Source organism: Heloderma suspectum, chromosome Z (genome assembly GCF_057233095.1).
Source record: "Heloderma suspectum isolate Gila_16-S chromosome Z, 16-S_ref, whole genome shotgun sequence".
NCBI lineage: Eukaryota > Metazoa > Chordata > Lepidosauria > Squamata > Helodermatidae > Heloderma > Heloderma suspectum.
Genome location: NC_139476.1, coordinates 9,875,755 through 9,901,455, shown reverse-complemented (window position 1 = coordinate 9,901,455; position 25,701 = coordinate 9,875,755). Strand labels below are relative to the sequence as shown.

Sequence of the window (25,701 nt, the reverse complement as noted above, 5' to 3'; positions counted from 1 at the left end):
AGGTGGGTACGTCAATCCACTCTCTGCTTCCTCCTCAGTTTCGCTTTTAATCCTGACTGGTTCGTGGCTGCCTGTGCAACCGGGTTTCCTTTATAAAGTGCGGTGCTTGGGAAGTGGCTACTCCCGTCTCTCACAGCGCCATCGGAGGCCCGGCGTGGTTCCAAGAAGGCCTTGCTTCACGAGTAAGCATGTTTAGATACACTCCCCCGTGGCAGGTCCTCTGTGCAGCCCTGGAGCCCAAGGTGCAGGTAAGAGAACAATTCTTCATAAAAATGTACACTCTGCCCTGCCACAGTATACACCTGGCTATGCCCTTTTCGCCTCAAGAGAACCCTGTGAGGTAGACTAGGTTGAGTGTGACATGCCCAAAGTCCCCTTGTGGGATTACTAACATACAAGCCCTCCTGGACCAGATGAAGATGGGGCCGTTGAACCTAGCATCCTGTTTCCAACAGTGGACAGCCAAAAGGTTGTGAGAAGCCCACAAGAAGGGTGTGACGGTAGCAGCCCTCTCGCGCTTTCGCTCCCCAGTATCTGGTTTTCGGAGATACACTGCCTCTGAACATGGAGGCTCCATTCTTGGCTATCAGGGTTAACCAACGTCTCTACTATGAATTTGTCTAACCCCATAAGAGTGTACAAAGAGCCTTGCTGGATCAGACCGCAAAGGTCCATCTAGTCTCCAGTGCAAGGTTGGGATTTCAACCCCAAGTCTCCCCTACCCCAAATCCGACACCAAACAATGGGAAAACGAACACTGATTTATATCGTCCTTCCAAGGAGTTGCGCCGGGCAGAGTACAGAAGTGATTTTATTTTCTAAGGTAGATCCAGGCCGACCAGGCTGAGGGAGGTTTAGTGGCTGAGCTGGGAGGTGAATTCGAGCGAGCCTAGAATTTGCTTTGCTACCCCAAGTCGTTCCTTTTCTGATGGCTCAGGGTTGTTTTGCATGCTACATTTTTGAGGTGCACATCTTCAAAAGGGAAGATGGGACTGCAAAGCCACAAGTTCTACAGAGACGATTGCCAGGGAGCTGAGATTTCCCATGGCTCCCTGTTGAGCCATGCCCTCTGGCAAATTCTTAGTAATTGCATTTTCAACACGCCCTACATGGCTCTCCCCCATTTTATTGTCACAATAACCCTGTAAACACCACAGGCCCAAGGTCACCAGGGAGCTTCATGACTGAACAGGACGTTGAACCTGGATCTCTGTGCTTCTAGTCCGACATTCTAACCGCTACATCGTGCTGGGTCTCAAATGGCTTATCTGCCCGTTTCTCTTGCCAGACTTCTCCACTGTGTGGCGGAGACTGGTCCAATGGCAGTGGGGCGGTGAATCCGCTCCGGGTTTCAGCTGGAACCGGTCAGAACTCTAAAGAAGCTATCCAAGGTGTGGCGAACCTTAGATAGCCCTTTAGAGTTCTGACTGGTTCTGACTGACACCAGGAGCGGATTCACTGCCCCACTGATATTGGGGCCAGCAGCCTCCACTACCACTACGGGTCTTGGTAGGGTGTGTCCCTTGAGAAATCTCCTCGAAGGTTAGGTTGGTGGCGTTTGTTCCTAGGGGTGGGGGAGAAACTTGTTTGCTTTGCATTTTAACGCAAATTTACCTAATGTCTCATGTTTGAGCCAATACACAAACTGAAATGCAGCTGTCCTTCAATTTTACAACCGAGTTTTCCAATAAAATTAAAAAAAATCCGTCCAAAAATGCACATGTATTTGGGGAAAGTACACACGAAAATGCATATACTGGTGAAAATAACAGTTTTAAAAATGCATTATATTAGGAAAATTGCTTGGAAATATGTGTATATTAGGCAAAGTAGTGTACAATAACACATGTATTTGGAGAAACACTCACAAAACTTTGTACACATTTTCATGCAAACATCTTCTTAAAAAAAACTTTTTAAAGTTCAGGATGATCTGAATTTAAGATTGGAGAAATGAGACAGTGAGTGAAACTGACACAGTCAGATCATTCGTTACCTTCTAGTGTGGTCAGACAGGTTGGTTCAGATGCAGAAAAGAGATTGGTCAAGAGGCCCTGAGGTGGGGTGTTTCACCTCTGTGATCTTCTTGTCCCAGGTAATTTCCCAGCAAAAAAAACCCCTCTTTCCCTAACATTTTGTTCACACAACCCTGAAAAATTATTTCTGGGCAACTGCCTTAGAATGGGCCCTGCAGACGAGACATGGGGGAGACATCTGCTTTTTCCCCAGCAAGACCATATCACTCTCTCCCTCCCTCGATTCTCTCCATCTGGCTCCCAAAAGCCACGACAGCAGCGAGTCAGGAATTGCTCTGACTCTGGGGTTCCACAAGGCTCTGTGGCAGTGGTGATCAAGAGGCAGATTACAGCTCATTGGTCCAGTTTCTGGTGGACCATTTCATGCTTGCTGGCTGCTCAGACTCCCACGTAGACCCTGGACTATGTAGTCCTTAGCCTGATCCAGCCAGGAAGGAATTTCTTAAATTCTTAAACATCGTATTGTGCTATATGCTGACTGGGGAATGCTGGGAGTTGTGGGACTTTTTTCCATCTAAACATGCATAGGATTGTGCCCTTAAGTGCAAAATTAAGATGACTTAACACAGATCACTTATGCCCTTAATTCAGCTTCCCCAACCTGATGCCCTCCAGATACATCAGGCTACAACTCCCATCATCCCATCACCTGTTACCTGATCCTTTTTAACAAGAGCTGTGGAGGACTGAAACTAGGGGTGGATGGATCTGTCAATTTCATTTTCTCCCCTTTTCTCATTTTTTCAATCATAAGTTCCGTTCCTCCCCAACTCTGAGATTTTCTTTTGAGGTCCTCATGAAAATTCATATGCCTTTTTATTCACATCTCTCCTAACACATGCATTTTTGCCTGATATATACATTTTTGGAAGCAATTAATGCATAACCACATGTTTTGAATGTGGTTTTCCCTTATATAAGCATTATTTGTCCACATTTTTAATTGGAAAATTTGGAGACGTGTGAATTTAGAAGGATGACCGAGTTTCAGTTTGTACAGCAGTCTGAACTTGCAAAATTAGGTAAATTCATGTTAAATGCAAACGGAACAAATTTCTCCCCCATCTCTAATGGAAAGGTCAAGATTTATCAATGTGATGTGTACAGGAAGCCAGCGGCTATCTCATGGTCTCAGACACAAATTGGGCACTAACCCCCTACTCCTTGAACCACCGGGGTTGCTGGATGCGGGCAGGCGTTTCAGCCAGATGGAGCCAAGGCATTCTTTTTGGAGCTGTGGGAGGGGGGCGGTCGGAGAGATCCACGCACATCCATGCTAGTCAACCCCCCAGCCCACTAACCAGTTGTACCCTCTGCTCCAGCAAGAATCCCAGCAATTAACAGCTGGATCTTGCAACTGCTCCACGATGGAGGGCTTGAGTTAGTAGCTGACCACTTCTTGTTCAGTGGGGCTCGATGGCAGTTAACATTATCTGGATCTAGAGCAAGGTCTCTTCTAAGCATCCCACAGGCAACAGCAGGAGACAGCTGCTGCATCTCTCATGACTTCATCCAGCCTTCTCTGACCTGGTACCTCCATTGTCCAGGCTGACTGGGAATGTGGGAGTGGCAGTCCCACACATCTGGAAGGGGGAAGTCTGAGTCGATCCATCACCATGCCAGTATGGCAGAAAGTGAGTCTTGCTCTGGAGCAAAACCAGTCATAAGCTCTCCTTGGGGAAGCAGGTGTGTGGGGCCTAGCCCTGCTGAGAACTGTTGTTGCTGGGGTTTGTTTTTTTTTAAAGGTCAATCATTCTTGACACACAAAGAGAATAGATCAATGCAAGTTTATTATACAGTCCCAGACCCATTTGACAAACAGAATTCAACCTCCCAGTTTCGATTAGCCCATAAAAATGGAGCTGCCTTGAGGGTGTGGCATACCCACGTCGGAAGCTGTGGACTTTGTCTCAAGCAGGCCTTTAAAATGAGGCCATAAGGCGCACCGCCTGGTCCTAATGCTCCGATGAACGCAGGCCTGCCCCCACCCCGAAGAAGCAGCCGTATGCAAACGTTTCTTCTTGGGCAGAACACAATGAGCTGGAGTGAGGTGGGGTAAGTTGGATGTCCCCAGATCCTACGGGGACTTACAGCAGGCCAGAACAGGGATTCTAAACTGCAAGGGAGCCGGCTCTATCATGAGGCAAAGTGAGGCGGCTGCCTCAGGTGGAAGATGCTGGGGGATGGGAGGGTTGGTGGCAGCGGTTAAGGTGGTTGTACCTTCAGAGGTCAACCCTGTATTTGAAGGGCTGTCTAGTCCAAGTCAGGTTTGAAAGTAAAGAACTATAAGGCACCCTAAGAAGGGAGACCAGCAGGGGGTCTTGAAGGAATTGGGAATAAAACTGCCAATATCATACTGATGCTATACAAATCTATGGTGCAGCCATATTTGGAATACTGTGTACAGTTCTGATAACCACACCCCAAAAAAGATATTGTAGACTTGGAAACGGTGCAGAAGAGAGCAACTGAAATGATCCAGGGGCTGGAGCAACTCCCCTACAAGGGAAGGTTACAGCAGCTGGGATTGTTTAGCTTGGAAAAAAGGAGGGTCAGGGGAGACGTGTACAAAATCATGCCTGGTGTGGAGAATGTGGGCAGGGAGACATTTTTTCTCCTCTCTCAAAATACTTGAACCCGGAGTCACCGCATGAAGCTTATTGGGGGAAGGTTCAGGACAGAGAAAAGGACGGACGTCTTCACACAGCGCAGAGTTAAAATATGGAACTCACTTCCGCAAGAGGTAGTGATGGCCACCAACTTGGATGGCTTTAAAAGGGGGTTAGACAAATTCATGGAGGAGAAGGCTATGAGTGGCTATTAGTCCTGATGATTCTATGCTGCCTCCAGTATCAGAGGCAGTGAGCCTATGTACACCAGTTGCTGGGGAACCTGGGCGGGAGGGTGCTGTTGCACTCGTGTCCTGCAGCGGGTTGGCCCCTGTGTGAACAGAATGCTGGACTGGATGGGCCCTGGGTCTGATCCAGCAGGGCTCTTCTTATGTTCTTATGCCTTGAAGGTGTCAAGTATGTGCTAATCTGTATGTCTAGGTGCACATTTACACATAATAACTATTATTTAACTAGAAATGCAATCCCTCTCGCCAGAGTTGAGAAGAGTGACCAGGTGCTGGATGCTTTGGCCGCCGAGAGTTGCTGGTCACCTCCCCTCACCCAGCCCTTCTCTAATCTCCCTCATTATTTATTCATTTCATTGCATTTCTATGCCACCCAATAGCTGAAGCTATCTGGGCCGTTCACAGATCTTAAAACCACAAGGGGCAGCATAAAACAATATAAAATACGAAGCTTAAAACCACAATATAACAGTACAACCAGAATAAAACCTAGCAGCAATGCAGAGATTTAAAAATACAGATTTAAAACTGCAGAGCTAACTACACGGGGAGAATAAAAAGGTCTTCACCTGGTGCTGGAAGGAGTACAACATAGGCACCAGGCAAGCTTCTCTGGGAGTTCGTTCCACAGCCAGGGTGCCACAGCGGAAAAGGCCCTCCTCCTGGCAGCCACCTGCCTCACTTCCTTTGGCAGGGGATCTCAGAGAAGGACCCCTGAGGATGATCTTAGGGTCTGGGCAGACACATATGGGAGGAGGCGATCCTTCAGATAACCTGGCCCCAAGCCGTTTAGGGCTCTGAATGTTAATACCAGCAGTTTGAATCAGGCCTGGAAATAGACTGGACCTTAGGGTTTTTGGACTTGGGCTGAGCAGCTCTTCAAACCAAGGACTCTCCTCTGTAAAGTAGGACGTCTGGCCACCCCGCCTGTGCCCCCTAAGCTAGCCCTCCGGTGTGGTGGAGGCCACTGTCCTATCACTCCTCTTGTGACCCCAGTCTGGTTAGGAGGGAGCAACCTAAAAACCTAACCAAAGGCAGAAGCGGAACTCAAAAGCAATCCCCACCCCACCCCCCACTGAAAAAAGGGCAGAACCACCAATATCAGTTCAGCCCAATGTGTCTTTTGAAACAGGCAGGATTTTGCATACTGCCTGGTGTAGTTTCGTTGGTGTTATGGCTGGCTTTGCTTCTCATGCACTTCAGGGATGCGTCATCTGAACAAACACAAACCTGAAGTGACCTTGGCTGGTTACGATCTGTGCTACCACAGCTCAGGGTTAGGAATCTGGGGCAGGGGGTGTCATGGGGTGGGAGGGGACATGGAAGTCTCAGCTGCAAGGTCATTCCTACATTTGTGGATTTGGTAAATCTTGGGTGCTTTCCCTAAAAGATTAGAAGGAGCGTATTCAGTGACAGGTGGCAGAGCGGGCATGGTTTTAAGCCACAGATTCAGTTTTATTTTAAATTACTTTTGCTGTCTGTTCTTTCAAGTTCCTGGAATTCCCCCACTGTTTCGTGTGGAGTGGGGGAGAGGAGGGCTTATCAGGTTGACGCAGCCCGCAGTCTCACAGTGTTCGTGCCCCTCCCTTTCCCAACCTAGTTCAAAACTGCCAACGCGGCTCACAAATGCTTCCCAAGGCAGATGCCCCTAAGAGGCCTCATGGGGGTGGGGGGAAGACTCCCTGGCTTCGGGTTGCTGAAAAAATGCTCTTTGCTCTGGGCTCGGAAGAGGAGTGAACTCTGTGGCTGAGCAGCAGGTTCGGTCTGGCCTGCACTAGAGATGTGTTTCTGTTCCCGCCTGGGCAAGTTGAGGAATGGGTCTCTCGGAGCCTGGGCAAGGTTGGTGAGTGTGTGCTGTCAGATATGCGCAATTCGCCGAGGGTGGGTCCATTTCAGTGTTTGTCTCTCCAAGTTAAGCATGGCGCACAATATTTCACATTGTATGTCCATGTGCAATATTAAACAGGAAGGAAGGAATGTTTTCAGAACCAAATTTTACACCTGACACTAGATTCCAGAATTACATTCCTAAGCGTTCCCTGGAATCGAGTGTCAGCTGGGAGATTTGACACCCTAAGAATTTCTTATGATCCAGTTTAAATTCGTTAGCCTTTTGCATTTAAGTTGCTGGTCCTTAAGGCACCAGGAGAAAGCTTGAAAATGCATGAAAATGGTGTGCCAGGGTGTCATGGGAGTGCGGAAGGAAGGAAGGACGGACACCTACAAGGGGGAGAGGGCACAGCTTAATGGAGGACAGGATCCAGCAACAGCTATGAACTGGGGTGGAGCCCCTAAGCCCAGCTGCAGGGGGCAAAAAAACAGGCTTGCCTGATGGGCCACTGCTTGATGTCAGCCTGCATCAGCCTTCCCGACCTCAGCAACCTCCAGATGTGTCTGGCTACAGCTCCCATCAGTCCCAGCAGGGCACCCTGGCTGGGGATAATGGGAGCTGTAGAGCAACAAGGAGGGAGGGGCCATATTGGGGGAAAGTTGGGCTCCCTTTAGCCTGGTTCAGGAGGGCAGGCTCTTATCATCCACTGAGCCGGTAATATACAGGTGTTTCGTAGACCTCCTCTTAGCCTGAGAAGAAAGGGGAGGGTTGGTTTGTTTGTGGAGGCCCTGGCAAGCCACCGCACTGATACATATCTGATGCATTCCAAGCGATCCAGTCCTTTTCTCCAGACTGGGACAGAGGTGGTAAACATTCTCCATGCCCCTGACACCGACAGAGCTCTCCAAACCTGGGACTGCTGTCTGAGTGATACAGAGGTGGGGCGGGGGACATACCTGCCAGTGACGCCAACTGCAAGCAAACAGTCAGCTGGCATTCACACACTCCCAACGGCTCACTCCTGGCGGACTTTTGACTTCTCTGCATGAAATAAGCTGCCAGGAGGTCATAAAATTCTATCTTTGTTCTGGCCAAAGGTCAGGAAGGGAACGGGAGAGCAAACTGCTGATGGGATGAGTACACCTTAAAGAATTTGGCAAAGTGGAAATGCCTGGGGGAGATGGGATGGGCATAAATTCCTTAGCTCTTGTTCTACCTTCAGCTTGTGGGGCAGGGTGGTTGAAACAGTGCATTCATTTTCCTCTTTTAACAGCATCCTGTTTCCTACCGCAGGCAACAGGCGCTTCAGAGAAGCCCACAAAAGGGCACAATGGTAACAGACCCCTCCTGTTTTTGCCTCCCAGCAACTGCTATTCTGAGGTGGACTGCCACCGAACAGGAAGGATCCATATAGTAACAGACATAAGGAAGGCCTTGCAGGATCAGAGCAAAAGCTCCATCTATTTCAGCATCCAGCCAGATGTTTCTGGGAAGCCCCACCAGACTGGCATGAGAGTGACTCCCTTGTTGCCCCCTCCTGCTGCCAGGTAGCCTATCCCTGAACTTGGTGGCTCAACTTAGCTATCATGGCAAATAGCAAGGGAGAGACGGCTTCTCTTCCGGGAATGTATCTCATTCCTTTTAAAGCTGCCACCACATCTTGTGGGACCAAGTCCCATGGGCTTGAGAAGAAGCCCTTTCTCTGACCTGTCCTGGGTCTCCTGCCAATCAGTTCCTCTGACTGATCCCAAGTTCATTCATAATCTTCTTAATTTCTGTGAGAACCTTCCCCAACCTAGTGCCCTCCAGATGTGTTGGACTCCAACTCCCATCATTCCCAGCCAGCGTATAAACCTCTGTTGTATTTACTATCTATCTATTTATTGGTCACCCAGCCACTCTGGGCGATGTACAACAAAACAGTTAAAACAATAAAATTCTACATTAAAAACATCATAAAAAATACCCTAACCCACCCCGAATGCCTGCCTGAACAACCACGTTTTTAATGCGCGGTGGAAGCTCATTAAAGAGAGGGCATGGCGGAGTTCCCTAGGGAGGGAGTTCCACAGAGTGGGGGCCACCACAGAGAAGGCTCTCTCCCTCATCCTCACTCCTGGCTGATGGGACAGAGAGAAGGCCATCCGAGGCTGATCTTGTTAAGCGGCCTGTCTGGTGTTGCTGGAGGCGCTCCTTGAGATAGGCTGGGCCAGAACCATATAGGGTTTTAAAGGTCAAAACCAACACCTTGAATTTAGGCTTTATGGTTTTATCTTCTATGGGCAAATTCCCATTTGTTAGTGGGTGGTTGATGATGATCAACTCAATGGCTCTCTGCACTGGAGGCCAGGGGGTCCCTTGTCAGTGTGGGGGGGGTGAATCCATCTGGGTTTCAGTCAGAACCCGTCAGAATGGATTAATTGCCCCACTGACATCGGAGCCACCAGCCACCACTGGCTCTTTGCCTCCTGACGCCAAGGAAGCCTTATCACCCTTGAACGCTGCCTGGGTTTGATAATGAGCTGGATGAGGGTGAACAGAGTGAGGTTAAACTCAGACAAGACGGAGGGGTTGTTGGTCAGCAGAAGGCCTGACAAGGGAGTCAGGATTCAACCTGTTTTGGAAGGGGTTGCGTTCAGTCCTGACTGAAACCTGGAGAGCATTCACTGCCCCACTGAAATCAGAGCCACCAGCTTCCACTGCTTGCACTCCCCGTGACGGATCAGGTCTGTCACTTGGGAGCGTCTCTTGATCCTGCGCTGCTGTGGTAAAAGTCCAAACTGGACTTGGAGGTCTGTGCCCAGCTGCCCTCCCATTAAGCTCTGGGCATGCGGGCAAGATCCAACTCGAGTTTATTCTTGCACAACGAAGGCAGCTCTGTCAACCCAGAGGCAGCCCAGATCAACACTCACCAGTTACATTTATAATCATAGCGTGGCTACATAAGTGACATCAGCCAAGCCCAGCGCGCATGTCTGCTCATTGTCACCTGAACTTTTACTGGACCACCACCTCCTGGCTTCTTCCCTGAGAGTTTCTGCAACTTTCTTAGGATTTATGACCCAATTATTTTGGAAGCACGATGATTCACAGGTGTGGGGCGAGTTGGTGTGCCAACAAGATAACTTATCTCTACTGTCCTAGCAGTGTCTCCTTCAATATGGAAGAAACAGAGACAACAGTTTTAGGCCTCTGAGGAATCTGCCACAAAGGATGAAGAAGCTGAGACGACATGGCTTTGCCTTATTTATTTTCCACGCTGCCCCTGGACCTTCAGGCGGCAAGGAGCCTGTTTGCACAGTGACGCTTGGTGCGCCAGCGGCCTTCCTAAGTCGGCCTGGCTTGGCAACAGAGACCCATGCCTTGGTTCCATCACACTTAGACTACAGCAATGCACTCTACGTGGGGCTACCCCAGAAGCTTCCATTGGTGCAAAATGTGGCAGCTCGGCTGCTAACCGGTGCACAGTATCAGCCAATGTTGCATCTGTCCTGAAAGACCTGCTCTGGTGGCCAGTTGCCAGCTCAATTCGAGGTGTTTTTAATCTTTAAAGCGCTAAACAGCTTAGGATCTAGCTACCTAAGGGACCGTCTGTCTGTCTGTGAACCTGCCTGGGTATTGAGATCTGTGGGAGAGGCCCTTCTGAGGGTGCCAAGACCAGCAAAGGCCTGTTTGTGGGGCACACATGAAAAGGCTTTCTCCTGCGTCACCCCCTTCTGGAACGCGCTCCCTTAAGAACTAGGATTGGCCCCTGCTCCCTTGCAGCAGCTGGTGCAGAATGCGGCGGCTCGCCTGATTACAGGCAGCCGCCGGCGAGATCACATCACTCCAGTGCTGAAGGAGCTGCACTGGTTACTAGCTGTTTTCCGGGCCAAATTCAAGATGCTGGTTTTGACCTTTAAAACCCTATATGGTTCCGGCCCAGCCTATCTCAAGGAGCGCCTCCAGCAGCACCAGACAGGCCGCTTAACAAGAGCAGCCTCGGATGGCCTTCTCTCTGTCCCATCAGCCAGGACAGCTAGGCTGGTGGGGACGAGGGAGAGGGCCTTTTCTGTGGTGGCCCCCACTCTGTGGAACTCCCTCCCTAGGGAACTCCGCCATGCCCCCTCTTTAGCAAGCTTCTGCCGTGCATTAAAAACATGATTGTTCAGGCAGGCATTTGGGGTGGGTTAGGGTATTTTAGAAAATGTTTTTATTGTAGAATTTTATTGTTTTAAACTGTTTTATTATATGCTTTACATTCCCCAGAGTGGCTGGGTGACCAGCCAGATGGGCGATTAATACATTTAATAATAATAATAATAGGTATTTGGAAAGGGTGTGAAGGTGCAGCTTTTCAAAGTCACCTTTTATAACAGGTTGTTTTTAATGTTTTATGGCGCAATCCTATCGATGGCAGCCTCGGTGATCAGGAGCTTCCAAACATGGAAGCATCCAATCATCCACTGCAGGTCTGGAGGAGCAGCGGAGGTGACCTTCACCTCCCCATCCTCCCACCCTGTGGATTTCTCTAGATGGGCTTTTCAGCCCATCTAGCAAGGGTGCTTCAGAGGAGGGGGGAGGGACCCTGGAGAAGGCTCATGAGAACTCATATCCTGGCCTTTCCAGTCTCCTCCTTGCCCACTGGAATGCCCCCTTTCCCCCCTTTTTGTGATTGATTTTCTGACCCTGGAGGGCAGCCAGCACAGTTCTCTTCACGTCAGCTGTGAGGGGGCGGAGGAGTAGGGCTGGATCTCCTTCTTCCAAGGTCAGACCACTGTCTCCAGCCTTGGAAGGGGGACTCCAAATGATCCTATGGCCCCTGGGATGCTCACCCAGGGACTGCAAGATTGTTTTTAATGTACTTGTTTTTATTGTTGCAAGGGTTATTGTTTTAAATTGTTGCGCACCGCTGTAACGGCTTTTTTTTTGCAGATAAGGGGGTATATAAATGCTAATAACTAATAAAATAAATACAGTTTTAAATGGTAGGAATAGAGATGTGAAAGCGCAGAAAAAAACTAGGAAAATTAGGGGGGAAAACTCCCCCCCCATTTTTTCCAAGGACTGTTCTTGTTTTTCCCCGACAAACTGAACAGCTTTGGATTATGAAATATTTTCTTTTAGAATTTAAGACAAAGTGTGTGTGTGTGGGGGGGGGAGAGTTGCCCAGCCTTTACTCCCCCTAAAATGATTTCTGAAAACTATGTAATAAGAACACTTTTATAGAAAGACTAGAGATGTAAAATGTCTGGAAATAATGAAGCCAGGGGGGCGGGGCGGGGGGAATTTATCCCTTCTGTAAGATCCCAGAATAGTTATTTCTTTCATTCCTTATTAAAATTAATGAGCTAAACTATATTTTACTGATAGACATCTATGCTCAGTTTCCCAACATGTGAGTAAGACTCACCATTGTGCATTCTTGACACTAAATGTGTACTCATGACAGCTTGGGTTTTGTTCTATAGAGTCCTGTGTTTCTGATACTGTAGTAGTCCTTTAATGTAGTTCTAATCTATTCAGACAATAATTACAAATTTACTGAGTTTACTTTTAAAAGTTTTAAAATATAATTATCATTTTATGAGCAAACTAAGTCATGCATAAAATGACTTTAGGAACAAAAAGGCTGCATTATGTTCCTAAAACAGCCCCCCAAACCTGGTGCCCCCTGGATGTTTTGGACTACAGTGTCCAGCATTCCTGACCTTGGCCATGCTGCCTGAGGTTGATGGGAGCTGAAGTTCAAAATATCTGGAGGGCACCAGACTGGGGAAGGCTGTCTTAAAGCAACAAAGTGACTTTAGATCTGTAAAGAATACTAAAAAATAAGTATTGCTCATTTTTCTATTTTTCCAAAACTTCCCATTTTTCACATGCACAAAAAACCTGGAAAAAATGTTTTTTTTTCCATGGCCTCAAAATTTCCAGAAATTTCACATCTCTAGGGAGGAAATAAATAGATTAAGTAGATTCCCTGGCTGAGATCTTTGCCTAGTTCTCACTGAGAACTAGCATCATGTCTAGACTGCGCTACTTCAGAGTGCAACCAGGGGCTCCTTTGATTGAATATCATAATTCCCTGGGATCTAGCATATGTTTTTCCTTGATGTACTCAGTTTTCTGTGTGCTGAAAATCTTTTATACGAAGCAACATTTGATCCGGATGAAGTGGTACAGCCCACACACTGCTTGACTTCCACAGTGGGGGCTAGGTCCTTGCAAGGCCTGGCTGCTCAAACTGGTCGAGCACTTCAGCATCACCAAAAATGGGGAGATCCATTGCCCAAAACGAGGTTCCAAGAGGACACAGCATTGCATAATATTTGCATATGCTGATTTATATATATTGGTGGAAATGTAGATATATGCATGCAGATATATAGGAATGAGCGACATCTTGCCACAGCAGGGAAGTCTGTGACCAGGTGAGCTGTGTGTCTGCTGCATAGTTTCCTGCTGTCCAGGTGCTACCTGTGGAGGGGCAAATTCCAAGGCCTCTCTGCTCTGCTGCTCTCCCTTCTTACTGTACTTTGTCTTTAAGCCAGACTTGGACCAGACAGAGTTTCAAATAAAGGGTTATTCTCTATATGGGCAGGGTGGGGGGCACATGCCCACCCTAAACTGGTTCCCATTTTGCACCTTTATCAGACACCAAGCTACACGCACTCCCAAGTGGTTCCCCTAACACTGAAGACTAGTCATTTACTTGGCTTTTGGGAAGAAGAAGCCACAATCCAGCATTCTGCATGAGACACTCAGCACCTAGAACTGCAGAATCGATCCGATCCCCACTGTGAGGTGAGGATTCGACAAGGGCTGCATTGTTCTCCCTGGTGAGAGAAACTGTGACTCAGATAATGTAACTCCGCCATCTAGCTTTGTTCTCACTTCTCCCTCCTGCCTTTTTAGAAATCCGTCAGCCCTCCTGGGGGTGGTTGCAGGGGGTGGCATACAGACTGAGTCAGGCAAAGGTTGTCCTACTTGGCCGGGGTTAAGGCTGCTAACAATCACTTTCAGCATAGATACCCAAATTCCCCCTCGCACACACGCGTTCACACAATTACGCTTCTCACCTGTTCAGAATCTTTGTGGATCGTTCATATTTGGGGCTGTGCTTTCCGTAATAGGTAGTTTAAGACTTGAAGAAGGTATCTCGTTTCCTAGCTGTCTCTCACCGTGCCATGGGTGCAAAGAGGCTGCATGAGGCACTGAGGGAGTCTCGAACCTAGCAGCCTTGCCCAACCTAGTGCCTGCCAAAGGACTACAGCTTCTGTCATCCCCAGCCAGCATGGCCCAACTCCGCATGTTCTGGACACTACTGTTACTGCAGCCTAGAATCACATTTGCCTTTTTAGCCGCACCCCCACACTGCTTACTCATGTTTAGCTTGTAGCCTAGTAAAACAAAAACAAAACGGCAACGCAATATCCTTTTCACATATACTGCCGTCAAGCCAGGAGTCGCCCATCCTGTATTTGTGCAAGTGATTCTTTCCATTTTGCATTGACCTCTGTTGAAATGCATGTTGTTAGTTTTGGCCCGGTTCTCATTCCTGTCAAGATCGTCTTGAATCCGGTTTCTCTTGTCCGAAGTAGTAGCTACTCCGCACAGTTTGCCACCTGCCCGATGGCACCCCCTGGATAACATGTCAGTGTTGTTGGATTAGAGTTGCCACATTTTTTCCACAGACAAGCTCCTCAACTTCAACAGGTACATGGCAGGCAAGTACCACAGGGTCCTCTCCATGCTGAGAATAGCTGTGCCTGTTGAATTTGGCCAGTGCAGATAGGTGAGAATTTTGTTTCAGTTCAGTTTTGATAAGAATTTTGCAATATTTGCACATTTCTCCATAAACAGGGTGGAAAGAACTTGAACCTTTAAAAAAAAAAAATGAGTGTAAGAGAAGGTGAAACTGACAATTTTTTCTATCCATCTTACGCCCAAATCACCCACCGCCATCACCTCTGCTCCCTGCTGCTCACTGGCAACCAGCTTTATTGGGTGCTGGACCTAGACTGAGTTTCACACAACATTTGGGTCAAAATTTGCTGCCTTTTATGGTTTGAGGAACTTCATCATGACTTGAACCTTTCGTTTGTTATTTTCCCACACATACACATGCATCAGAACAGCGAGGGAGTCCATGTTGGCTGAACAGTTCTAGAAAAATAGGTTGTGGTTCCATCGATAAAGGACTGCATAACTCCAGTCTCCAGCCCCCCTTAGTTGATATTTTAATGTCTTCCAGTAGAGGGCAATAGCTGCTAACTTTTATAGTTTCCCTTTTTAGTGTGGATCAGTCATTGTCACAGAGTTCTAGAGACAGGCAGTGTGGTATAGCGGTTATAGTGTTAGACTAGGACCAGGAGACCCAGGTTCAAATCCCTACTCCACCATTAAGGTGACACTCACTCTCAACGTAATCTACCCCAGTTGTGAGGATATGCACAGATCTGAACTCTTTGAAGGAAGGGCAAGGTAAACATCAAAAGGAAAACGCTTCTTGTCCAGGAAAATAGTAAAGTTGTCATCTTTTATTCTGAGAGGGCTTCTTTCCATGCCACAAGTTCATGATGGGCAGAAATTCAAGAGATGAAGCATTCTTCACCATTGCAAGTCCAAGCCTGGCCAAACTCCATCCATTGGATTTCTGCCTGCACGCAATTGTTAAGAGCCTTGTTAGAAAAAAGGGTGGCAAATATGTGACTTTGTGGGAGGAAAATGGGTCAAGAGAAAACTGCACATGTATAACAGATGTGGATATATGAATTTAAACTGACGAGCTGGATTCTCTTTAATGAAAACTCTTGATTTAGGGACTAATGGGAGGATGAGTAGCTTCCTTGTAAGTAGTCTGACAAAGCTGTCCATCATGTTTACATATTGTTTAATTGTTGTGAACCACCCAGACTGATTTGGCTATTGGGTGGCATAGAAATGTGTTAAATAACTAATATTGTGAGGGTGACTCAATGAGAAAATAGCTAGAGAGAGGCTGTGGTGTGATGAGAGAGTGCTTACTTTGTCTGCACAAAGGCCCAGATTCTCCAACTAAAGGGACCAGGGAATGAGAAAGACCCTTCTTTGTTGGAGACCCCCCTGAGACCTGAACTGCCATTCAGAGATGGAAGTACTGGGCCAGGTGGACAGAACAGCCCTTATCCTGCAATATCCATGCTTCCTATATCCAAGCTTCTTTTCATGTGTGTATACAGTATACCTTTTCTTCTTTTCTCCAGAGACCACAAAGCCCTCTTCTTGATGTAAAGGCTGTTCAAGGAAACTGGATAACCCAAACGATCCCTTTAGCTGAAGACCATCTACCTAAAACCCAAGGAGGAGGAGGACGACGACGACAACAAGAAGAAGTGGTTCATGAGACATTTCTTCCAAAAATGGAGCCAGATACCAGTGACCTTCTCATTAGCTTCTCTGAAAACATAGCCCCCAAATATGAAGAATGGAATGGGCAACAAGGAGGAGAACTGAGATTTAAGGTCAAAGGTGACGAATATCTTGATGTTGGGCACTCTGCTCAGGAGGCTGAAAATGGATGGAGAATGATGGATACCCCAGGAGAAGTGTCCAGATGGGAGGTAAGTTCCATAAATGGAAGCCAGGAAGTCTGGACACCCCCACAGGACAGAGAATCCAAGTTAGAAGTGGTCAAGTTGGGCTCACTCTACAACATCAGGGCTTACAAACATGAGAAGAAGCCCTCCAGACTTTATGACGAAGACGAGGAGGAGCAAAGGTATAAGATCCCCCCTGAGGACATCTTGCCTGAGAAAGCCAAAGATCTTGAAGATGAACGGCGGGAAATTATCAAGAGCCAAGTGGTGAGGAAAAGCATCACCACAGCAGAACGGTGGAGCTCCATGGATGAGCTGGAGGCCATCAACGCGGCCACGCCTGGCAAGGATGCCACCCAGGGTAGAAGGAGCTATTCTACCGGCTTCGCCGTGTGTTTTGACAACCCTTCCCCCAGCTGGGTGAGCAGCCCCGTCGATCCTGCAAATATAGACACGGAGCAGATCAATTTTGCTGCCACCCGCCAGCAGTTCCTTGTGCTGGAAAAGGCGAATCCAACGCTATTGCTGGGACCCAGGAAACGAGCTGTGTCTCCAAGGGGGTCACAGGTGACAAAGGAAGCTTATGGGAGAGAAGAATGTCGGAGCCCAGTGATTCTGAAGCAGGAGGGTGGCGGTTCTAGTGGCTATAGCCAGAGAGGCCTGGCCGGATCTAATGGGAAGGCAGAGTTTCTCATCCCCCAAAGAAGAGGAGCTTCTTCTTATGGTCAAGTCACAAGGGGTCCTAACTCTTCTGCAGAAAATTTGGCTTCCAACTTGGGGAAAACACCCCATGACATAAACAGTGTGACTATTCATGAAAAGGCATCCATGACAGTGTCTGGAGATCCTCTGGATTTGGTGGCCAGTGGCCACAATCCAGACAGAGAACTGGAGGGCAGTGATGAGACGCCTATTGAGCGGGAAATCCGATTGTCCATGGAGAGGGAGCAGGACTTTTGGAAAGAGCGGGGGATCCAACGAGTGCATAGCGGAGATGAACTGGTGGAGATCCGAGCCAAGCCGCTCCTCTCGTCCCTGGTCTCTTCTCCAACTTCCTCCAGGAAAGGGAAAGAGAAGCCGCGTGTTTCCTTTTATGTCCAGAGGGATATTGAGCAGGAAACCAAGCGTGAGGAGAACCTCCAAAAGGAAGGGAGGCTGCTGGGAACGTATGACAGGGGGGATTGTCAGCAGCTGGCAGATCGCCGGAAAGTCTTCGAGCAGGAGGAGGAAACCCAAGAAACTCTGTGCAAACCCCAGAAATCAGGGGAGCTACAGGAGCTCCTGAATGGTGAATCCATATCAGCCCGTCACAGCTTTGGCACAGACACACATGATGGAGACAGAATTGCTAAGCAGGACCTGAACTGGAGCTCTCAGGTGTCCCGGCCTTCTTCCGTTCCAGAGGCTGGCAAAAGAAGCCTAAAGAATGAATCCTTCTTAAGTCCAAACTCCACCACTTCTGACTGGCAGATGGATTCTCCTAGTCCGAGACTTTCTGACGCCCAGGGATTGAAAGTTCCAGGAGACGGACTTGTGCTACGGAAGGAACATTTTGCTGTTCCAGTTCGGAAGTTGCGGTTCTCTGTTTCTGACGACCGGGGACCGCCCAACACCCAAAGGCGAGAACAGAGGCCTGAGTGGGCAACTCCCCGGGAGGAGCTGTACACTCTGAAGACGTGGAGGCCCCGGACCTCGGCACTGATTGATCAGGAGATCCAGGATGCTTTACGAAGGGAGCTAGAGCTTCAGGAGCAGCGGAGGAGAGCCAGGCTGGTCCCTGAGACAGTCCCAAGCTCTCGGTTGTCATCTCAAAGCTCGGGTAAGAGGAGCAGTGAAAGGGAATTGGGTGCCGGCACGTGGCTTAGCAATGGCATGGGAGACCACCATAAGTTACTGGCTTTTAACGTATTAATTGGGGAACTATTTTGTCAGGAATGGATGCTGCCCAAGACGACAGTTAAGTACAGTCAGGTTGGCGGAACATGAGACGCGGGAGTTTCAGTGGTGGATCCATATCTCTGGAATGGCCTCCCTCAAGAAGTGAATTTGGCTCTCTCCCTATTCTCTCTTAGCTTGGACATTTTAAATAACGTTTAAAAGTTGAATTCCACCTTTGATCAAGAACATGGGCACCCTCTCTTTCATTGTTTTTAAAAAATTGTGATATTCCTGCTTCTTGTTCTACTGTGTTTTATGTTGTACTTTCAGCCTTTTGGGACACAATCCTAAACAGAAAACAGGCCTACAACTCTCAGTATGTCCAAGTCAGCCATGCTGGCTGGGGAGTGCTGGGAATTCTAGGTCTTTTCTCTATCTAAACATGCATAGGATTGCGCCTTTAGTTTTTTAACTTTTAAAAGCTTAGTTTTAATATTTTTGATTTATTAACTCAAACATTATTCTTTTTTTGAGGTTCAGTTTACTGAGAGCCGCCTGGGGAAAATGTTTTGTTTTGAACAGCCAGTGTCAGGATTCCCTTAGCCCCCACTTCACTTCAGTGCCCAAACATACACAGACGAGAGGCTTCAGTCTGCAGCTTTTAATCCATTACTTCACAGGGTCATACAGATGCAAATTCTCAGAGAAACTCTCTGTCTACCAAGGAATGCCTTCAGGGGATCCAAATGGAATTTACCAGATTCTGAAGAGGGAGGTGGTCTCGCTAGCCTAACTTAAGGGAGGGAGGTCCCTCTCTTTTTGTGAGGCCTTTAAGCACAGCTTTTCATGCAAGGCCAGTTGGGTAGACAGTCTAAGTTCTGCCCCTGCCTTCTCTCTCTTTGCTCTATGCCTGTGCCTGGCATCTATTAGATCAACCTCCTGTTTGCTGCCTCTCACAGGAGGAAGTGAGGAGGGACCCTCAAGCTCAGCCATCTGTACGTTTGTAACCTGAGAAGCAAGCCTACTCAAATCTGGATTAGAAAACACCTCCTCCCTGTCTGATGGTTCTCCTTCAAAATCTGAACTGCTATCCCACTCCCTGCGCTCAAAAACACCCCTGACAGCCAGTGTGGTGTAGTGTTTTGAGTGTTGGACCGGGAGTCGGGCGATCCAGGTTCTAGTCACCACTCAGCCATGAAGCTCACTGGGTGACTTTGGGCCAGTCACTGACTCACAAGCCTAACCTACCTCACAGGGTTGTTGTGAGGTTAAATGGAGAAAAAGAGGGCTATGTAAGCCACCTTTGGTTCCTTGCAAGAGGAAAAAAGGAAAGACAGAAATGTAATAATAAATAATAATACAATAAATAAATAAAATATATAAAATAATATATAAATAATTTAACTTCTGCAAAGGGAGGTGCCATACTAAGGATCCCTGCCACCTGTCTTCGAAGGAAGACCTGCTCCTAGATTCTTAGTGCATGGGACAAAGGCTGCAGGAAAAGGCAGTCCATAGTACATGCCCATAGTCTATCTATAATAATAAAACAGGAAGTTTGTGTGTCTGGGCCATAGGACCAAGAAACCTAAACACCTGAAACCTGGCATGCATACTAAGGGGACCCTTGGAATGTGCACCTCAGGATTATTTTGTTTTAAAAACACATTAATTTTAATTAATTTAACATTTGTCTGTGAGGTTGAAGCCTGCAGTAACAACTTCTGTCACTAGGAAGAGACTTCCCTAATGAGTGTGTAGCTTTGCAATCAGTTCGAAGCCAGGGGAGATTCGTAGGCCAAGAGATAGAGGCCTTCCCCCTCGCCCCTGCTGTGGGCAGCCCCTCCCCATGGGAAAAGAATAGGCAGATTCCCCCCACAGGGGACTATAGGGGTGCACCATGGCAGGGGCTGTGCCTAGGGGAACCAGCGGGCATGGCTTCACTCGGGCACCAGGGTGGGCACAGTGCCAACTCTGACAGCTGCATTACTTTGCTTTGAGGGCTTCCCTGTATCAAACTAAGGGCTATTCCAACTTGCAGGAAGCTGGGTCCATTTGCGAGTTTGTCATATAATATTATACAATATCTGCTTATGTAAAGAAGTGGTATAGCCAAAGAAGTTAAAGGAGAAAGGGGAGGGGGGTTGTTTGGGTTTTTACTCACACAACTGGTGGGACAAGCGGGTAGAATTTTTTTTTCTTGGTTGAAAACAAGGATTGGGGAAAGTAGGAGCCTGCTATGAATTGGGATAAGAAAAAGCTACCCCAGCTGTTCCCATCCCGGCACCCTCCAGATGTGTTAGACTACAATTCCCAGCAGCGGCAGCAAGCCCATGCTGGCTGGGGGTGATGGAAGTCATAGTCCGACCCTTCCAGAAGGCGCCAGGTTGGGGAAGGCTGTGCTACACATTGCTGTTATTAGACATCTGGTTTGGCGGCTTTTGGCCCTTATGACAGAACTGGAAATCAGGCCTGAGTTTGAATCTCACCCCTTTCACAAAACCCCAAGAGAGCATCTTTGCTCTCTCAGCAGCGTCACTCCACCTGGGAATAGCAAGGTCAGGGAGAAATTCTGTTTAACAATGCACCCAAACCCTGTTTTTCTTCTGCAGCTGCTTCAGGTGTTTCCGGCAGCTACTCAATCTCCACTTCGCCCATCTTTCCCCCCGATTCACTCACAAGGTCTTTTGCTTCGCCTATTCCAGACAAAGCCTGCTCAGACAAGTCATCCTTGGAACCCAGCTTGAGAACTTGCCAGAGTCCCCTGATGAGGCAGAAGGAAGGAGGGAAGGTAATGAGCTGAGGGGCTCCCCTGCCCCAAGATGTGGACGGTGGCTGCTGACATAGAAGGCTGTAAAGGGGGCAGGGTAGACAAATGTATTATATACCCTCCTCCCTCAAAACCGAAAGTACTGTTTCAACCCTAAAGAAATTAAACTTAACTGGGGAAATAAAACTGAAACTTAACCAGGGAAATTAAACTACTCTTCTCAAAGTTACCTCCTCCCAAATGAAAACTCGAGGCCTCTAGGCCTGACCATTTTTCCCTTTGCCTCTGTAGGCCTCAGACCTTCACAGTGTCCCACCATAGAACCTCCCCACTCCTAAGGATAGGATTGCTCTGTAAGGATGCATTCCTACAGCCACTTGCCTGGTAGTAAAACCCACTGAACTCAGTGGAGCTTACTTCTGAGTAGACATGTTTAGTATTGTCCTGTAACGCACCCAGCAATGCACAGCCTGCCATGTCTCACACACTGTACTTGCTGAAGCCTTTTTTGAATGATAACACATTGCAGGGGTTTTCCTCCCATATCATAACCAACAGGGGTGAATGCCATCCTTGCTTTTAAATCGGTTCAAGACAGGGCGCTGCAGAGTAAATGAATACTGAGCAGGCAGAGAGGAGCTTTCTGCAATGTAATACGGTTGGGACATCTTTCTCCAACCTGACACCCTCCAGATGCATTAGACTATACCTTCCATCATCCCCAGCCAGTACAGCAGTTGGATGATGGGTGTTGTAGTCCTGACACATCTGGAGGGTGCCAGGCTTGGTATGACAGAGATGGCTTAGGGTTCACACAATGATAATTGGAATGAGTATCTTAGGCTGTCTTTACACGAGGCATTTACCGTGTGCTTGTGATGGTTCATTCGTGGAAGTTCGCAGGTCGTTTTCATGACGTTGTCAACCTCCAAGGCCTCTCCTGTCATTTTCAAGCAGGAATCCGCCATTTTATAAGTCCCCAGAAAATGCGGTAATAAATTGTGCATTAAAACAATGCCATCTGCTGGCAGTATAAATGAAAATTCTGGGAAGGAATGGGCAAAAACGAGGAGGGGCAGAAGCATGTGTATTGTGCTGATTGTAAACCTGCAAAGACTCCAGAAGACAAAGCTGTGGGATTTTTGCTTGATGTAGAAAAGCCTGAAGTCACAAACTGTTTTGCTTTGCAAAATACTGTAGTGTGCTTGGCCACCCTTTCCCCTGGTACATGGTCTCCTTGTCATGTTTCCACTTCTCTGACCTTCCTCTTTTCCCCCTTTTTCAGTATGCTGGCATTGAACTCTGCGATGAAATTGACACTGAGGTAAAGTAAACTTGGGTGGGGAAGAGGCTAGGGTGGTTTCTGTTTTGTATTCTGGCTTGGCTCCCTGGGACAGGAAGGAGATGTTTGCCTTGGGCCAAATTTGGGGAGTGGGAGGGGGGAATCTCAAGCAAGTCCTCAGCATAGCAGTCTTAAAAGCAGCAATTCGGCTGCCCCTACATCACCTCCCCAGAGAGGCCACCCCAGCTCAGGCCCTTCTCCTCACTCCTCCACTCTCAAGCCATGGTTTCAGTATCATACTGTCCCCAGAACCAGGGAAGGCTGGTGGTTCTGAACTCAGTGGGGTGATGAATCTGCTCTGGGTTTCAGTCAGAACTCTAAGGGAGCTATCTGAGCACCTTGTTCGGTGGATGGGTTTCCTCAAAAAGTAGAGTGGAACATTTAATTCTGGGGTCTCCAACATGTTTCCTGCAGACACCTCTCTTGGTATCAACCAGGCTCCCTCTGCCTTTCCTGATTTTTATTTTATTTCTTAAGACTTTAATTTTAAAAGTTTCTTTTTAACTGGAAGGCTGGCATGCTGCAAACTGAAGGGCTGCCCTCCAAGGCCATTTTTATTTGGGTTCAAAGAGTGGTTTTGTGTTTTGGAGTTCAGATTCCACCTCTGCTTTGCACTTAGATTCTTGGGCAAGTTATTTTCAGGGAAGTGAGTGTTTTGTTACCAGCCATGCCCACCGTGGCAGCCATTTTGTGAATGGGCAAGTCCCCCCACGTGACAGCCATTTTGTGAGAGCACCCACAACACTCTCAAAATTCCAAAGGCACACAGAACCCCAAAAGGTTGGGGACCAGTGATATAAAGAGGAAACCATTGTTTGTTTCGGTTTTGATGGGTTGAGGAAACTCCGTGGCCCCAGGCTCATAATCCTTTGTAGGGAGCTCTGGCATACACAAGTCCTTCCCCACAAGCACTTTAAGGGAGGACCCATGGCTCCCTCAAAAAGTACCACTAGATTAAGTTTCAGAGGGTTAGCTGAGTTAGTCTCTTGCTGCAAAAGGAACAGAGTTTTGTGGTCCCTTGGTTGATCCCAATAGTCTTAAAGACTAACAAATTTATTATGTACCACAAGATTCTTAGGGTGCAGTCCTCTGCATGTTTAGGCAGAAAAAAGTCCTACAACTCCCAGCATTCTCCAGCCAGCTATTCTGTCTAAACATACATAGGAGTGGGCCCTTAGCTGCTATTACTGAGATCAAGGTGTATGTGTGACTTCAGACGAGAATTGATAACACAGCTGCAGTTTTTGTAACAGGAACAGGGGCCTTTCTTCCCATGCAACAATTATCTGATTGAACCATTGATTTGTTTGCAGGTTGTGAACTCCACCAAAGTGCTCTGCCATAGGGGTGCCCTTGCTCAGCTTTGGGAAACCGGACAAATCCGCAAAATAGACGATGACAGCGACTGACCATGACGCTGCCATCCTTCAATCCTTGAAAGGAAACCGGTCCACCAAAATGCTTCAGGGTGTGGGTTCCACAGGGCGCTGTCCTGCTTTTGCTTTTTTATTCCTTCCCTGCTTTTATTTTGGTTCAGTCCGTTTTGGATTTTCCAGCCAGTTGGATCTCGCCGATAAGTCCAGCAGCACTAGAAATGTTGTGTTCTTTTGGGTTGAAGAGGCAAGTTCCAAAATCCAGGTGCCACCACTGACTTGGTCCTGGCAACAGACTCCTGTCTTGAAAAAGAGGGCAGCAACCAGTCTCCCCTCTTTCCCATGAGAGATGCTGTAGGTGGAACCTGCCTGCCACTCCTGCATCTTTAGACTCTGATGACAACCAGCAGCCACACACTGGAAGATGACATCCTAGAAGCAGAGGCTGGCTGGGATTTCCACACCGGCTTTTAGTCCCAGCGCCTCTCTCAATTCAGCACCGCCTGGAAGGAAAGGCTTGAAGGCAAGAAACCGCAACACACCAGCAAGAATAGGATCTCTCAGGAGGTGGACATGTCCGAGTCTCTGTCTGTCCCAACTTATAAGCTGGCTCCTAGGAAGATCTAGATGGCTCTGAAATTTGGCCAAAGGTTTGGCATGCCCTGTACATATGTGCGTGCTTGTGTGTGTGCACATACACACCAAATTAAGCATGATCTGCTTTCTCACCAAGAACGTCTTGTTCTGCAGAGCCCTGAGTGGCAGGATGCTTCAGAGCACCCTTCCCCGACCTCCAGCTGTATTGGACTACAACTATCTCCATCCTCAGCCAGCACCATCCCGAGGGGGCTGCTTGTGTTTCTTTATCGCCTGCTTACAACTGTACAAGCTGAGGAGGAGAGGAGCAGAGCAGCATCTGGGCTTGGAACGTTAGTTTCCCCAAAAGCCGACCACGTGTATTTGCAGCCCCGTCTCTGACGGCTGCGTGTTTCTAGGCCAGCTGCAAGAACTCAAAACTTGTTGTTGTTTTTCCTTCTACCTGCCCCAAGCTACATTGAAACTACCGGACTGTTTTTTTCAGCCTCCACTTAAGCAAGTAGTGAGCATACTTTTTCCAGTATGTATAGACATCATGGCTAGTAGCTGTTGATAGCCTTATCCTCCATGAATTCAGTTCTAACTCCCTTTGCATTCTCCCAGTGTTTTTGTAGAATTAAACATGTTTGTGTAAAAGGAGGGATCCAGCATGAAGCTTCATCCGCTGAGACCACACACTGCAGACCTATACACAGGCGCTGTTCACATCTCCCTGGGCCGCTTCGCTTGCGCCAAGCCCTCTCTCTCTCTCTCTCTGTCTCTCTCTCTCCCTTGATTGCAGCTTCCTACGTGTGAAGGAGCAAATACAGATGAACCCCCCAGCAGTTGGTCTCTCCTATAGATATGCCCACAGCTTCCCAAGCATTTTTGTTTAAAAGGAGAGCGTGCACTTTTGATGGGTATATAATTTGTAAGACTGCAAAAAGGAAGGAAGGAAGGAAGGAAGGAGACAGACAGACACAGACAGACAGACCATTTTGTTTCTGTTCCTTTCTGAATGTCTAAAGTGAAACTGGGCGGGTGGGGGTGAGGGGAGGAAGAGAAGTATGTTTATTCATTCCTGCCATTCAGGGTTCCTTTCTTAACTATTGCAATTGCCCCCAACTTACCAGGGTCAGACCCAATTTACTGGTCCCTCTCCTGAGTACATCCTTGCCCCTCTTTTCTTCCCCTAAGAGAGGGTGTCTGCTTGTAACTTAGTACAGCCCTCCCCAACTTCCACCAGCTTCGGTGGTGGATCGCATCCTTTGCCCATGGAAGGTCCCAGCTCAGTCTCCATCTAAAAGCATCTCCAGTTGAAAAAAAATCAGGGAGAAGCCGATCTGTTTATTTTCAATCATTTCTTTCTGCCGCTTTTCAGACTCAGACAAATATTTCCTCCCAAGGTAGCTCACATCCATGAAGAAATGAGAGGCAGGCCTACCAAGCTGATGTGAAAGCTGCTCCCAGACCCTGTAGGA

At 47.9% G+C, this 25,701-nt stretch overlaps 1 protein-coding gene across 13 annotated transcripts; it reads left to right on the top strand.

Annotated features, from left to right (window-relative positions):
- The first annotated feature begins 36 nt into the window (after nucleotides 1–36).
- On the top strand, nucleotides 37–24,877 carry MISP (mitotic spindle positioning). Of its 13 annotated transcripts, none has more exons than XM_084825998.1 (6): nucleotides 6,524–6,732; nucleotides 8,018–8,057; nucleotides 15,949–18,100; nucleotides 20,772–20,950; nucleotides 22,215–22,253; nucleotides 23,585–24,877. In XM_084825998.1, exons 1-6 carry the CDS (start codon nucleotides 6,674–6,676, stop codon nucleotides 23,678–23,680), a joined length of 2,565 nt encoding a protein of 854 aa, XP_084682124.1. In that variant the 5' UTR covers nucleotides 6,524–6,673; the 3' UTR covers nucleotides 23,681–24,877. The 13 variants fall into 13 exon arrangements, with proteins under 13 accessions (XP_084682131.1, XP_084682124.1, XP_084682135.1 ...); XM_084826009.1 differs by having other exon boundaries at nucleotides 7,998–10,258; nucleotides 20,865–20,950; XM_084825999.1 differs by having other exon boundaries at nucleotides 6,524–6,736.
- Nucleotides 24,878–25,701: the final 824 nt, after the last annotated feature.

Bases quoted from the DNA above. Each gene is read 5' to 3' on its own strand.
- MISP (XM_084825997.1), top strand. From the start codon at position 6,674: ATGTGTTTCTGTTCCCGCCTGGGCAAGTTGAGGAATGGGTCTCTCGGA. The intron at 18,101-20,771 runs GTAAGAGGAGCA...TTTCTTCTGCAG, and splicing joins GTTGTCATCTCAAAGCTCGG to CTGCTTCAGGTGTTTCCGGC. The intron at 20,951-22,214 runs GTAATGAGCTGA...CCCCTTTTTCAG, and splicing joins GGCAGAAGGAAGGAGGGAAG to TATGCTGGCATTGAACTCTG.